Consider the following 13,883-nt stretch of genomic DNA (forward strand, 5'->3'; position numbering starts at 1 on the left):
CAATGCTGATTTTTGGAAGTAAATCGCCAGGCCTTTCTTCCTTATCCATTGTAGTTTGGAAGTTTCCTGTTCAGTATCATAGCAGCACATAAGCCAGAGATAGCTGCCGAGCAAGGGATGCCCGTGACAAAAGTCTATCAACAGAGCCTGGGAGAAAGGAAGCTGAGAGTTTCAACCTGGAGAAATCAAACTAGAGCCCAGGTAACTCAGAACTGCTCCCCAAACACAGGACCTTTAAAAAGCGGTGGCAGTTAAGTGTCTAACTTTCTTTAAAGCTAAAGCCAGACAACATAAAACTTATGATTTCGGTTGGAATTGTACTAGGTGATGAAGTAGATTCTAAAGAATACTGTGGCAGACTCAATACCAGGAGTCTCAAAAATAAAAATAAATTCCACTCCTGGCCATGCATCCCCCAAACATACTATATTGTTGTTGTTAAGTGCCGTCGAAGTCGGGTCTGATTCATAGCGATCCTGTATAGGGTTTCCAAGGAGCAGCTGGTGAGTTTGAACTGCCAGCCTTGTGGTACTAATCAACCTTTCGGCCCAGTGCTTATCCTACAGCACCACATCAGGACTTTATAAGTATATATGAAGATGTTCAATGCAGACTTGTGAGCTGCAACAGATAAGGTACTACCTGCATGGCCAGCAGCAGAGGACAGGTCAGGTAAACTATAGACTGTCTGGCAACGGAATGCAAAGCAGCTACCTAAATGAGTGATGTTGTACTGACAAAGACCACTCTTTATCGTAGTTAGTGGGGGCAGAATGAGGGTTTATAGTATCTTCGTAGTTTGGAAAACAGGGAACTACCCTTTTGGTAAGAGTCCTGAGTGACACAAAGAGTCGGGCACTTGACTACTAGCGAAAAAGTAGGCAAAGAACATTCTAGAAAGAGATCCAAGAAACTTTGAGGTTGCTTCTGGGGCCAAGATTCAAACACTGAGGTGGGCGAGAACTTACTATTCTCTCTAAACCCTTTTACAGGATTTGAATTTTTGTGAACTCTATTTTTTAGTTTAAAAGAGAAGAACTTCATTATCCGTGAACTTCCGTGGGGGCAGGGAAAAGGGAGCGGAACATTCTGAGATTTTGCTCCATTCAATCTGATTTGCTTCAAAGGGACAAAATCCAGTGGATGAGGGAAAGAGGATGGTTCACATAGGTAAAAATTCAACCTATAGAAGCCACACCTTCTAACTGAGGAGCTGACAGAGGACCATATTTCCATACTACAGATCGGCAGCATGGCAAAGTCCTGAGACGCAGGCGGCTTGGACTCCAGGATAGCATAGCTCCCGGAACCTTGGTTTTCCACTCTTTATATTGTTGTTGTTAGGTGCCATCAAGTTGGTACCGACTCATGGTGACCCTATATACAGAATGAAACACTGCCTGGTTCTGAGCCAACCTCCTAATCATTGCTACGTTTGAGTCCATTGATGCTGCCACTGTGCCAATCCATCTCATAAGGAGTCTTCTTCTTTTTCTATGATGCTCCACCTTACCGAACATGATATCCTTCTCCAGTGACTGGTCCCTCCTGACAGTATGTCCAAAGTATGAGCGACAAAGTCTGGCCATCGTGGTTTCCAAGGAGCACTCTGGCTGCACTTCTTCCAACACATGAGAATAATATTATTTTCCCAATGAGACTACTGTGAGGATTAACTAAGACAATGCACATGGATGTGAAGAGTGTTTTGAACGTTATAAAGGGCAAGGCCTATGTCTGGCATTTATTAATCATATTACTGAAGAATTTACATTCTTCTGATTTACAGGGGTTAAAAATAAGTCTGGTTTGGGTTTGATCGATTCCCAAAAGTGTCACATAGTTACGTGTTGTTGTGAAGTGCTGTGGATTTGGTTCCGACTCAGCGCAACCCTGTATAGGGTTTCTGAGAGTGGCTTGTGGGTTTGAACTTCCAACCTTGCCGTTAGCAGTCCAGTGCTTTTCCTACAGTTCACACAAAGACTCCATATAGCTATATTATTGTTGTTGTTGTTAAGTGCCATCGAGTTGATTTCGACCCATAGGGACCCTGTATAGGGTTTCCGAGGAGCAGATGGTGAGCTTGAACAGCTGACCTTGCAGTTCAAATGGCTTTGCAGTCTGGCGCATTAACCCACAGCGCCACACCATCAAATTGGTTCCAACTCATAGAGACCCTGTACAGGGTTTATGAGGAGAGGCTGGTAGGTGTGAACCAATGGCCTTGTAGTTGTCAGTCCAGTGCTTATCCTACAATGCCACACCAGGATTCCATACAGCTATGTGGTGGAGATGATGGTGGATATACGCCATTGAGTCGGTTCTGACTTGTAGCAACCCTATATAGGGCTTCTGAGGTGATGATGGCGGTTCTATGCCACGGAGTCGGTTCTGACTTGTAGCGAACCTATATAGGGCTTCTGAGGCTATAAATGTTTTTGGGAGCAGAAAGCTTCATCTTTCTCTTACAGATCAGCTGGCAGTTTTGAACTGCTAGCCTGGAGGTTGGCAGCCTGACTCTTAACCACTACACTACCAGAACTCCTTATATAGCTGTATAGCACTTATAATTACCAAAAATATCACTGCGGCATGCCACAGCCTGGAATAACCCAGTACGCAAACTGAGATTTTTCACAAACACTTGTCAAGCCTGGCTCTAACACTTGACTTAACTTTCAATCATGTTGGAATGGAATTTTCTTCTAAGAAATCACACTTCCAATCCGTTGGAGCTGAGAATGAATTTTCAGTGAGAGGAAAAGAGAATGGAAAAGAAAGGAGGAGGCTGCCACATTCCTCCAGTGTCTGATCTAAGAGGGAAGATGAGAGATCGTTCATAGAGTAGTTCAAGGGTAGAAGGTTCCATACCCTGTATGAAGGCATTTAAGAACCTCTGAATGCCATCCGAACCTGTCTTTTCAGCCTGATTTCCTGAGTTCCCCATCTCACACCCAGGGTTTAAGCTCAGTGAACACATACATACCCAGGCACTATTATTCCACATTTCCACCCCACAGCAGACATCAATAATCAAGCCGTAGAGCATTCCTCTCACTAAGCACAGACACAGCCTTGGAATCCCTCTCAACATCATGCCACTCCATCAAAGCTTCAATGATTTGGGAAAATGTTCATTTGAATTTTGTTTTAAAAACTTTATATCATTCCTGTTCTGAAAATTGACTTTTTTCCCCTATGCCACAAAAGGCATCCCTGTTTTTGAAGACAACCTAAAGAGACAAAGACAGCTGCGTTACGGAGAGAACTTGTCTGCAGCCATCCACTGATCGCAGAGACATGTTCATACACATTTTGTGTGGAGTGAATCTGTAGGAACTGGAACTAGTAGCAATACTTTTTGACGTACCTCATGTGCGTGCATATGCATCTGTTTATAGATGGGGGCTTCAAACGTTTTCAGGAAACGGAATGAAAAGATAATGGAATTCTTCACAAATGTTTTGAAACTTCCTCATGTATATATGTTGTCGCTGTCAAGTCGGTTCCCACTCATAGTGACCCTTGTATAGGGTTTCCAAGGAGTGGCTGGTGGGTTTAAAACTAAGGCACCACACCAGAACTCCATGTATATGTGTTGTTGTTGTTACGTGCCATCGAGTCGACCCTGTATAGGGTTTCTGAGCAGTGGCTGGTGATCTTGAACCGCAGACCTTGCAGTTCAAACCAACCTTGTAGTCCAGAGCATTAACCCACAGCGCCACACCAGGACTCTCCATGTATATATAAACACATGTTTATACAAGGGGCTTCAAAAAGTTTGTAGAAAAAAAAATTATTATCTGTTAATTCCAATGTCCCATGAATTTTTTAAGCCCCCTCAGACATAACTCACAAACCTCATTTGAATGTGTGAGTAATGGTGGACAGAGCACATAGATTATTAATGTTTAGGGCTCTCATACACTGTGGTCCAGTCCTGCTAAGAAGGCGATCGATGAAAGCCAAGGGCTACGTCAAGGACAGATCCAACCTGGGACACCAGACGCTTGACACAGAAAATCTTCAAACCCCATGCCAATGTGACTTCAAACTGTGACAATGAACAGCTAGAACGTTTCACCACCTGTTGTTGTTGGTCCAATTGTTGTCAGGTGCCAATGAGTCAGTTCCAGCTCATAGTGACCCAAGAAAGAGTCTGACAATTTACTTTTAAAAAACAGGTAATTCATAACCCTGTGGCGCACCAACACAGCCAAAGGAGACAATGCCCCTCCTCCTTGCTACAGTTGATTTGACCACTGAGTCAATCCACCTCGGTAGGCCCTTCCTCTTTTTCACTGATTCTCTACCAAGCACGATGGCCTTCTCCAGGATCTGGTCTCACCTGATAATGTCCAAAGTACATGAGAGGAAATCTCACCATCTTGCCTCTTAAGAAGTATTCTGGCTGTACTTCTCCCAACACAGATTTGTTCATTCTTCTGGCAGTCCGAAGCAGATTCAATATTCATTGCCAGCATTGTAATTCAAAGGCATTGATTCTTCCTTAGTCTTTCTTATTCACATGCATAAGGAGCTCTGGTAGCATAGTAGTTACTAGTCAGACTGATAATTTCACCCATCAGCAGTTTGAAACTACCAATGGTTCCACGGGAGAAAGATGAGGCTTTCTGCTCACGTAAAGATTTACAGCCTTGGGATCCGTATAGAGGGCCACTGTGCGTTGGCACCTACTCCAGGACACACAACTTCCCCCACCACCATTCACATGCATTTGAAGTGCTTGTGTCAGGCAAACTTCAGGCCTCAAAATGACCTCTTTCCTTTTTAACACTTGAAAGAGGTCTTTCGTAGCAGATTTGCCCAATGCAATACTTTGATTTCTTGGCAGCTGCTTCCATGAGTGTTGATTGTGGAGCCAAGTCAAATGAAGTCTTAACCTCAATTTGTCATGATGTTTAATAGTCCAGTTGTGAAGATTTTTGTTTTCTTGATGGAGAAGGTTAGAAGACTGTAGAATTTGATCCTCATCAGTAAGATAAGTCCTCCTCATTTTCAGAAAGCAAGGCTGCGTCACCTGCATATCGCAGGTTGTTAATGAGTCCTCCAATCCTGATGCCCATATAGTCCAGCTTCTAGGATTATATGCTCAGCATACGGGTTGAATACATATGATGAAAGGTGTGCTTCATGTTTGTACCCTTCCTTTCACCACACTTGTTCAATCTGTATGCTGAGCATATAATCCAAGACTCTGGACTACATGAATAGCTTTCATGCACACCTCTCCTGATTTTAAACCATACAGTATGCCCTTGTTCTGTTCAAATGACAGCCTCTTGTTTTATTTACAAGTTCCACGTGAGCACGATTAAATGTAATGGAAGTCCCATTCTTTACAATGTTGTCTATACTTTGTGATCATCCATCCATATAGTCAAATGCCTTTGCACGGTCAATAAAGCACAAGTAAATATCTTTCTAGTATCCCATGCTTTCAGTCAAGATCTGTCTCACATCAGCAATGGTTATCTATCTCTTGTTTCATATTTCCTTCTGAATCTACATGTATAGTCAGTCACCTTTATGCTGTTGAAAAGGTATTTCCAATGGATAAGCCAACGGTCTTAGAAAATTCTATCATGTCATCTCCCGCTTTGTATCCATCACCAAGGCCATATTTGACAACTATGGATCCTTCTTCTTTGTTTCCAACTTTTGCTTTCCACTTCACTGTTACAATCTTGTAGTTCTGGCTCCACTCTTGGTCATCAACAGCCAAATAAAGATACTCTGACTATGAACAACTCAAAGGCCTGGAACCCCTCAGTCCCCAGGACCATCATTAAGAACAAAGGTGGTGTACGCTTTTCATGGGGGCTGCTGCCAACCTTCCTCCCATTGTCTCTTAAAGACAGAGTGAAGGCCTGCTCCCCTATTTTGTCACATAATCACAGGCCTGTGAACTGAGCTGGTTTTGAGGACTCACAGAATCCCACAATTTCAGTAGCTTTAGCTCTTAGAACACGTTTGCCTTTGTATTAAGATTCTATTATACTGGTTCTTATCCCAAAGGCAATGCTCTAAGAAAGGTGGAGAGAGGAAAAACAAAACCCAATGGGCTATTCCTGAGCTTTGTGAATAAGGAAGAAATAACAAAAGAAAAGAAAAGACGACGCAGGTTTTAAGTCAGTTCATAAATGACTTCATTTGAAAACTTCCGGCTTGCAACTGAGTCATTCTTCAATGAAAAATGTGATTTGCCAAACATGAAATGGAATCATTAAGCCCTTGAAAAGTTAGAGGAAGGAGTCCTGGGGGCACAGTGGTTAAACAAGAGGTTGGTGGTTCAAAACCCACCAGCTGCCCCATTGGAGGAAGAAGTGGTAACCGGCATCTGTGAAGATCACAGCCGTGGAAACCCTTTGGGGCAGTTCTACTCTATCCTAGAGGGTCGTAATAAATTGGAATCAACTCAGAGGCTATGGGTTGGGTTTGGGTTTAAGCCGGAGGCAAAGCAGTATGCGCTTTGTGCTTGATTCCCCATGAGAAACTGGACCTCTTGTAGAAGGCCCTCCACCCAGGTACTAGCACGGAGTACTGCACGGAAGAGGTGTGCACATTGATCGTCAAAACACATACAACTTGACTTATTTCAGACATTTAATTACCCATCCCACCACCTCAACCGTGCACACAGAGAAAGGAGATTTCACTGTTTCTTCCAGTATATATACAATATATACATGTACTCTCCATATATACAGCACAGACACAGAATGTGCCAAATAGCTGACTGTTAAAATGTAGGATAAAATTACATAGAACTGTAGAAAGGTTGGCAGTTCAAATCCACCCGTCACTCCTCAGAAACCCTATGTACACAGGGTCGCTGAGTCAGAACGGACTTGACATTTAACAACAGATTTAAGCACTTAACAACAGAGAAACACCTAAGGCATCCTGGTGGTACAGTGGCTAAGTGCTCAGCTGATAACTCATAGGTTGATGGTTCAAACCTACCAGTAGCTTGACTGGCACTTGACTCCCTAAGAAACCTCATAAGCAACTCTACTCTATCATATAGAGTCACTATGAGTTGGAAGTGATTCAGTGGCCCTCAACAACAACAACAACAACATAGAAATCCCTACTAATTTACTTCCAAAACATCACAGCCACTAAAACCCTATGGAGCACACTTCTACTCCAAAACCCATGGGGTTGCCATGAGTCAGAACTGATTCAACAGCAACTAGTTTGGCTTGGTTTTCTTTATATATACACACTTAACCTCCTTTCCACAAATTGTTGTTAAGTGCCATCAAGTCAGTTCTGACTCATAGCCACCCTGTATAGGGTTTCCAAGGAGCAGCTGGTGGGTTTGAACTGCTGACCTTGTGGTTTGTAGTCCAGTCCTGATCGTACAAAGCCGTACCAGGAGTGCATGGTAAAATTGGTGAGATCTGCATAAAGTCTGTAGTCTAGTTAATTGCACTAGATGGATGTCAATTTGCTCTTATTATGGAAGGTGTTGCACTTGGTGGGAGCTGGGGGAGGGAGACAAGGGACTTCCTGTATCATTTCTGCAACTTCCTGTGAGTTTGTAATAATTTCAAAATGTTGTTGTTGTTAAGTGCCATCAAGTCAGTTCTGGCTCATAGTGACCCTATATAGAGTTTCCGAGGAATGGCTGTGAGTTTAAACCGTTGACCTTGTGGTTCAAAGCGACCTTGTAGCCCAGTGCATATCCACACCAGGACTCTGCTTTCAAGATACAGGTTTTACAATTATTTCAAATGTGCTGATCCTGTGGCAAATGACCTCTGAACAAGTAAAACACAAGGTTGCTCGGGCCCTTTGTTGTTATGTGCCATGGCATCGGTTCCAACTCATAGTGACCCTGTAGAGGGTTTCCGAGGCTATAAATCTTTACAAAAGCAGAAACCTTCTTCTTTCTCCCACGGAACAGCTGGGAGTTTCAAACTGCTGACGGTGAGATTAGCAGCCCGATTCGTAACCACTAAGCTACCACAGCTCTACAATAATGAACAACAATATAATAGTTGCCTGAGACAACACCAAGAAATTACCATAGCCATTGTTTCTCCCCAAAAATGGCCTCATAGAAATCACATCACAGAAGTATCAAGAGTTCATCACCAGAGGGAGACCTTAGAACCCTGCGTCCTTAAGTCCTTGCCCCAAGCCAGCCCTGTTGAAGACCAGAAACAGTTAGGCACTTCCTGTGGAAGGGTCTGCTGCCACAGGTTCATAGCTCTCCCCAACTCACCACGGCTGCCTGTAGCTCTAGGATGTTCTCAAGCATTATGGTATATGAGCACCATGAGGAACTTGTTTAAAATGCAGATTCCAGGGTCCCTTCCTCTACAGACTCAGATTGGGTAGGTAAAGAATGGAGCCAAGGAATGTGTATTTACAGCATTCTTGAGTGATTCTGCCCCAGTTTTGGAACTACGGACAGACCTTGGGTGGGTACCTAGGAGCGTGCTCTCGTACCCATGGAGAGAACCTCAGACCTCCACCTATAAATGTGGAGTCAGAGTTCTGCAACCCCGAGGCTTAAGGAGAGGCTGAGGAATGCAGCCCTGGCCTTCAGGTTCTGTGGAGACTGGGACCACAGCTCGGCAGGACAGAATGCTGAGTTTGGACTCCATCACCAACATGTTTTTACTGAGCACTGATTGTATGGTAGGCAATGACAGCTTATTCAATTCTCACAATCTTGCTAGGAGGGAAATGTCACTTACTATCCCCATTTTACAGATAAGAACATCTGAGGCTCAAAAAGTCATTCCAAAGGGGCAGAGTCTGAAATTGAACCTAGGTTGGCTTGGCTAACCCACTCTGCGATACTTCTTCCCTGGCTGGTGTGAACGCTTTTCCTAGTCCTCATTGCCTCTAAAATACAACGCTTCTTAAACATAACTAAACTTGAGTTGGTCTTTTTAGGAGAGGGGAGGAGTAAGTAAAAAAAAAGCAAGATGCTCTCAAGCTTTAATATTCCTTTCCAACCTAAAGCAGATCTAAATCTCTTGAGGTCTCTCCTCCACGACCCCTTCTAGGTCCCTCGCTTTCATCTTGGTTCCTATTCTCCTCTCTTCACCTTTTCACTTTTCCCCTTTTGTCCCCATAATGACAGGATTCACGTGAGGCAGCTGAGAGGCTTCTGAGAGCAGTCTCTCTACTTTCCCTTGTTGCTCCTGCTGCTCATATAAGACCGTTCCCTCGCCATCCTACTACGACATCAGCCATCTGAAAAAAGGAGAATTCGGTCCCTATCAAGGCAAATGACCTACCAGTTTCCAAAGGACACTGGGGAATCTTGTTTGCCCGAAGGTTCCAAATATAATCCATGTTCCATTCAAGGCACACTTGATGATCTTTGAAAGGGCGTTCAAAAGGCGGGACTGTCTTCAGCAGAGTGTAATTCTTTGCTACAACATGTAACAAGTTCTCCTCCCATTTAACATTCAAGTCTCCACCACCGTATTTGTGAGTAATCCAGGCGCGCAGGATCACCGCGGACACAGAGATGGAGTGTCTAATGAAATAGTCATCTCTGTAAACCATGATGCTTGGAAATCTCACATGTACTATTTGTGTCCTGCTGGTGTGAAGATGTTTCTCATTCTTCCACCTTTTTTTGTACACAGGGATGCTGCTTCTGAACTCAGACGAAACCACGGCTTCAAAATTGACAACACAAGACTGGGAACACAAATACTCAACTGAGACTTCGGAGACGTTACGAACATTGCCTTCAAAGACCGTAAAATAAATAAAGTCTTTGTAAGCCATACTCCGCTCAGCTTTGGGTATCACTGATGTTGTTAAGGAAGTCGGCCTGCCCAAAGACGGTACAAAATTCTGAAATAGAAAAGAAAAAGAAAGGTTTAAAATTGTAATTAGAGATCTGTGACTCATTATTTTCCTTGGGTAAAAAATACCCATCTACATAAAGCCAATGAATGTGGAAGAGAAAAGATTTCAAATGCACTACTGATTGGAGCAAGACCAACACACACACATGGAGATTAGACCACATCAAATGCCCTCCCCAGATTCAGTAACATCTGCGGATCAAAATGTAACTGTCAAAGCTATGAGGCAATAATTCCAGAGTTGGTTTCCAAATGTAGGAGGCAGTTCACAACAAATTCAGTAGCAGTTGAACCTGCCTTAGAATGAAAAAGGAGATGGTGGCGCTTCAGATACTTTGAACTATTTATTGTCCTGTCTTCAAATGGTGACCAGAAGCTATCAAATCACAGGGTGGGAAAAAGATTCAAAGTGCACCCAGACGGAATATAACAGGGTTGGCAACATGGCCCTTTTTTCTCCCAGAACTTCAGAGCCCGAGCAAAGCATGGTGATGGATGGGCCAGCAGGAGGTTTCTGCTGTTGCAAATCAAACACAGGCAAGCTTGGATTAGGGACTGTGTTGTCGGACTCTTCTGCCATGGATGATGTTAGTGTGTGCCAAGAAAGAGTTTTAGCTGTGTGCGTATCTAGTTCTTTAAATAAAGAAGCCTTCTCAATATGGGCATTTCTTCCTAAAGAAACCCAGGAAGCTTGGTCACAGCATCAAGGTCATTGTTCTGCGCAGGATATCTGTGTGTGAAGTGCACTTCTAAATTTGACTGTGATCGAGGTATCTGAGACACAATAGCTAAAAAGGTCAGTGTGGTACACTCCAACAAAGGCAGAAATATGGACTCCTTTCTTCACTTATGACAAAGGGCTGTTGTTGTTGTTGTTGTTACGTGCCACTGAGTCTGTTCCGAATTATAGTGACCTTGTATAGGGTTTCCAAGGAGTAGCTGGTGAGTTTAAACCACCGCCCTTGCAGATCAAACTGACCTTGTGGTCCAGTGCTGCTTAAGGTTTGTTGTTTGCTCTGAAGTGCCATCAAGTTGGTTCCAACGCATAGCGACCTTAAATCGCCGACTCTCTGGTTCAAAACCGACCTTGCAGTCCAGCGCATTAACCCACAGCGCCACACCAGGGAAGGCTAAATATCATTAAGATGTTCGTTTCTCCCCGCTTATCTATAGCTCAAACACAGTCTCAGTAAAAAAGAAAACAAAACACCTTTTTTTGTAGATACTGACAAATGGATTCTGAAGTTTACATGGAAAGAGACTACAAGTGGTGTGAGTAACATCTGCAGAGACAACTGAAAACAAAGATAAAAATCCCCGGCCATGGAGCAGATTCAAGGAGGCAGGAAAACACATGCACATTTAAGGAACAGCAAGCAGACTGGTTTGGCAGGAAAGTAGAATGGGTGTATGAGGCACAGGCATGAGTAATGGGTATGCAGTTGAAAAGTCAGGGTCCTGATTGGACTTTATTCTACTGACAATAAAACACCATTGAAGATTTCTGTAAGTAGAATTCACCTTGTTAAGCAACTGACAACCAATTAGAAATAAGGCCAACAATCCATTAGAACCATGGGAAAGGAACACAAGACAGTTCATCAATAAGTAAATTCTCACTCATAGCAAAAGAAACACAAATTGAAACTACACGCTGGTATTTTTAACCTCTCTACTGCACCAAGAAACACTGTAGGGAAACACAAACTCTCATGTATTGCCAGTGGAGACTATATCAAAAAGTATAAAATCAATGAAAGGCATAAACGCATCCACCCTCTGTCCCCGCAATTCCACAGGCAGGATGTTAGTCTATAAATATACCCCAATCTGTATAAAAACAATAGATATTCAGGCTTTTCACCCCAGCACTATTTATAGGAGCAGAAAAGGAAAGCATCTTAAATGTCCATTCACAGACTATGAGAAAACCAAGAACCTGTTGGGAAGCTGATTTCCGTCTCATGGCGATCCCATGTATTATAAAATAGAACTACCCCAGAAGGGTAATGCAATCTTTACAGCAGCAGTTCACCAGGTCTTTCTTCCATGAACCTTTAGGTTTGAACCAAGAACCTTTAGGTTAACAGTCAATCAGAAACTACTTGTGTCACCCAGATTCCTCCAAGCCAAACCAAACTCACAGCAGTCAAGTTGGTACCAACTCCTAGCGCCTCTATGCAGGATTTCCAAGGTTGTCTGGTAGCGTAGTGGTTACGAATCGGGCTGCGAACCTTAAGGTCAGCGGTTCGAAACTACCAGCCGCTCCGCGGGAGAAAGATGAGGCTTTCTACTCCCGTAAAGATTTACACCCTCGGAAACCCTGTACAGGGTCGCTATGGGGCGGACCCGACTCGATGGCACTTAACAACAACAACAACAAAGATCTTTACAGGAAGAGACAGCCTCATCATTCTCTCTCGGAGTTGCTGGTAGGTTTGAACTACCAACCTTATAAGGAAGAACTACACGTCATGTGCAAGCAGGAGGATTTCCAGTTTTGTTTTGTTCTGTTTTGAGCAAGGTGTCACTTGGGTTTTCTATAAAAGGAAACTGCATATGAATATTTGCTTGAGCATACCTGGTTCTTACATCAAAAACCAAAGTAACTCTATGTCGGTGTTGTTGCTACGTGCCATCGAGTTAGTTCCGACTCACAGAGACCCTGTATAGGGTTTCTGAGGAGCAGCTGGTGAGCTTGAACCTCTGACCTTGTGGTTCAAACTGCCCTTGCAGTGCAGTTTGCTAACCTGCAGTGTCATACCAGGACTCCTATGTTGTTGTTGTTTAGTGCCATTGATTTGGTTCGAAGTCACAGAGACCCTGTATAGGGCTTCCAAGGGGTGGTTGGTGGGTTTGAACTGCCAACCTATCAGTTGAAACTGATCTTACGGTCCAATGCATTATCCTGAAGCATCACACTAGGACTCCTATGCTGCTGTTGTTGTTAAGTGCTAAAGAGTCGGTTCTGACCCATAGCAACCCTGTATAGGGTTTCCAAGGACTGACTGGTGAGCTTGAACCACTGACCTTGTGGTTCTAACGGACTTTGCAGTCCAGCGCATTAACCCATAGCTCCACACCAGAACTCTAGGATTCCTACAGGACACAGTAAAACTGCTCCCTAGGGTCCTGGTGTGGCACTGTGGGATAATGCTCTGGACCTCATGGTGGGTTTGAACCACAATGTCAGTGGTTCAAGCTCACCAGCTCTTCCTCGGAAACGCTATACAGGGTTGCTATGAGTCAGAACTGACTCAACGGTACTTAACAACAACAAGTGTTCCCAAGACTGCAAATCTTCCCAGGAGCAGACAGCCTCACTGTTCTCCTCCAGACTAGCTGGTGGTTTGAACCACCATCCTTGCAGTTAACAGCATAATGCTTAACCCACTGTGCCAGCATGAGAACAGGGCAGCCAGGAACTGGGGCTGAGAGGTCCACCCTGCAAGTTCTTCCATATTTTCTGAATTCTGTACCATGTGAACGTTCAGGAAAACCATAAGGCAGGGGTAGGAAGAGGGAGAACAGCCAACAGCCCTAAGAGGTGAAAATGGTAGAGTGCAGCTTCTCCAAATGTCAGAAGGCCAACAGTGGAAGGGCTGGCCGTTCTTTGTAATTAGTCATGGGAAATTTGTGGGAAGAAATACGGAGAGGAGTGTTTAGTCCAAAACTGTCCACCCCCGCCGGGAGAGACTTAATTGTTTTATGTCCTCATGTATACTGCCAAATGACAGGGGGTTGGGGGGCAGAACAAATATAAAATCATCTTATAATTAAAAGGAGAGAACATTCAGGCAGATGAGCCCTTAGTGAAGAACCAGTCCTTCTTATTTTCTCCACGCGGCAAGGGCCCAGTCAGTAGGGTGCCCAAGGGCAGTTCCTGAGGCTCACTCTGTCTCTCCCACCCAGGTTCTCCATTCCATAGCACCTAACAGCAAGATGATTTCATCTCTGCTTTGGGACTCCGAGCTGAATTCTGCTTTCACCTGGATAGAGATGCACTCAGCATTT

At 43.9% G+C, this 13,883-nt stretch overlaps 1 protein-coding gene across 1 annotated transcript in view; it reads right to left on the bottom strand.

Moving 5' to 3' along the window:
• SEL1L3 (sel-1 suppressor of lin-12-like 3 (C. elegans)) overlaps window positions 1–13,883 on the bottom strand; it is a 179,256-nt gene that overhangs the window by 150,385 nt on the left and 14,988 nt on the right. Inside the window, exon 2 of the mRNA XM_006866302.1 lies at window positions 9,285–9,855. Within this exon, the coding sequence (XP_006866364.1) occupies window positions 9,285–9,855 (571 nt within the window). The remainder of the gene's footprint in view (window positions 1–9,284; window positions 9,856–13,883) is intronic.

This window comes from Chrysochloris asiatica, unplaced genomic scaffold, assembly GCF_000296735.1.
Source record: "Chrysochloris asiatica unplaced genomic scaffold, ChrAsi1.0 scaffold00089, whole genome shotgun sequence".
Lineage (NCBI taxonomy): Eukaryota > Metazoa > Chordata > Mammalia > Afrosoricida > Chrysochloridae > Chrysochloris > Chrysochloris asiatica.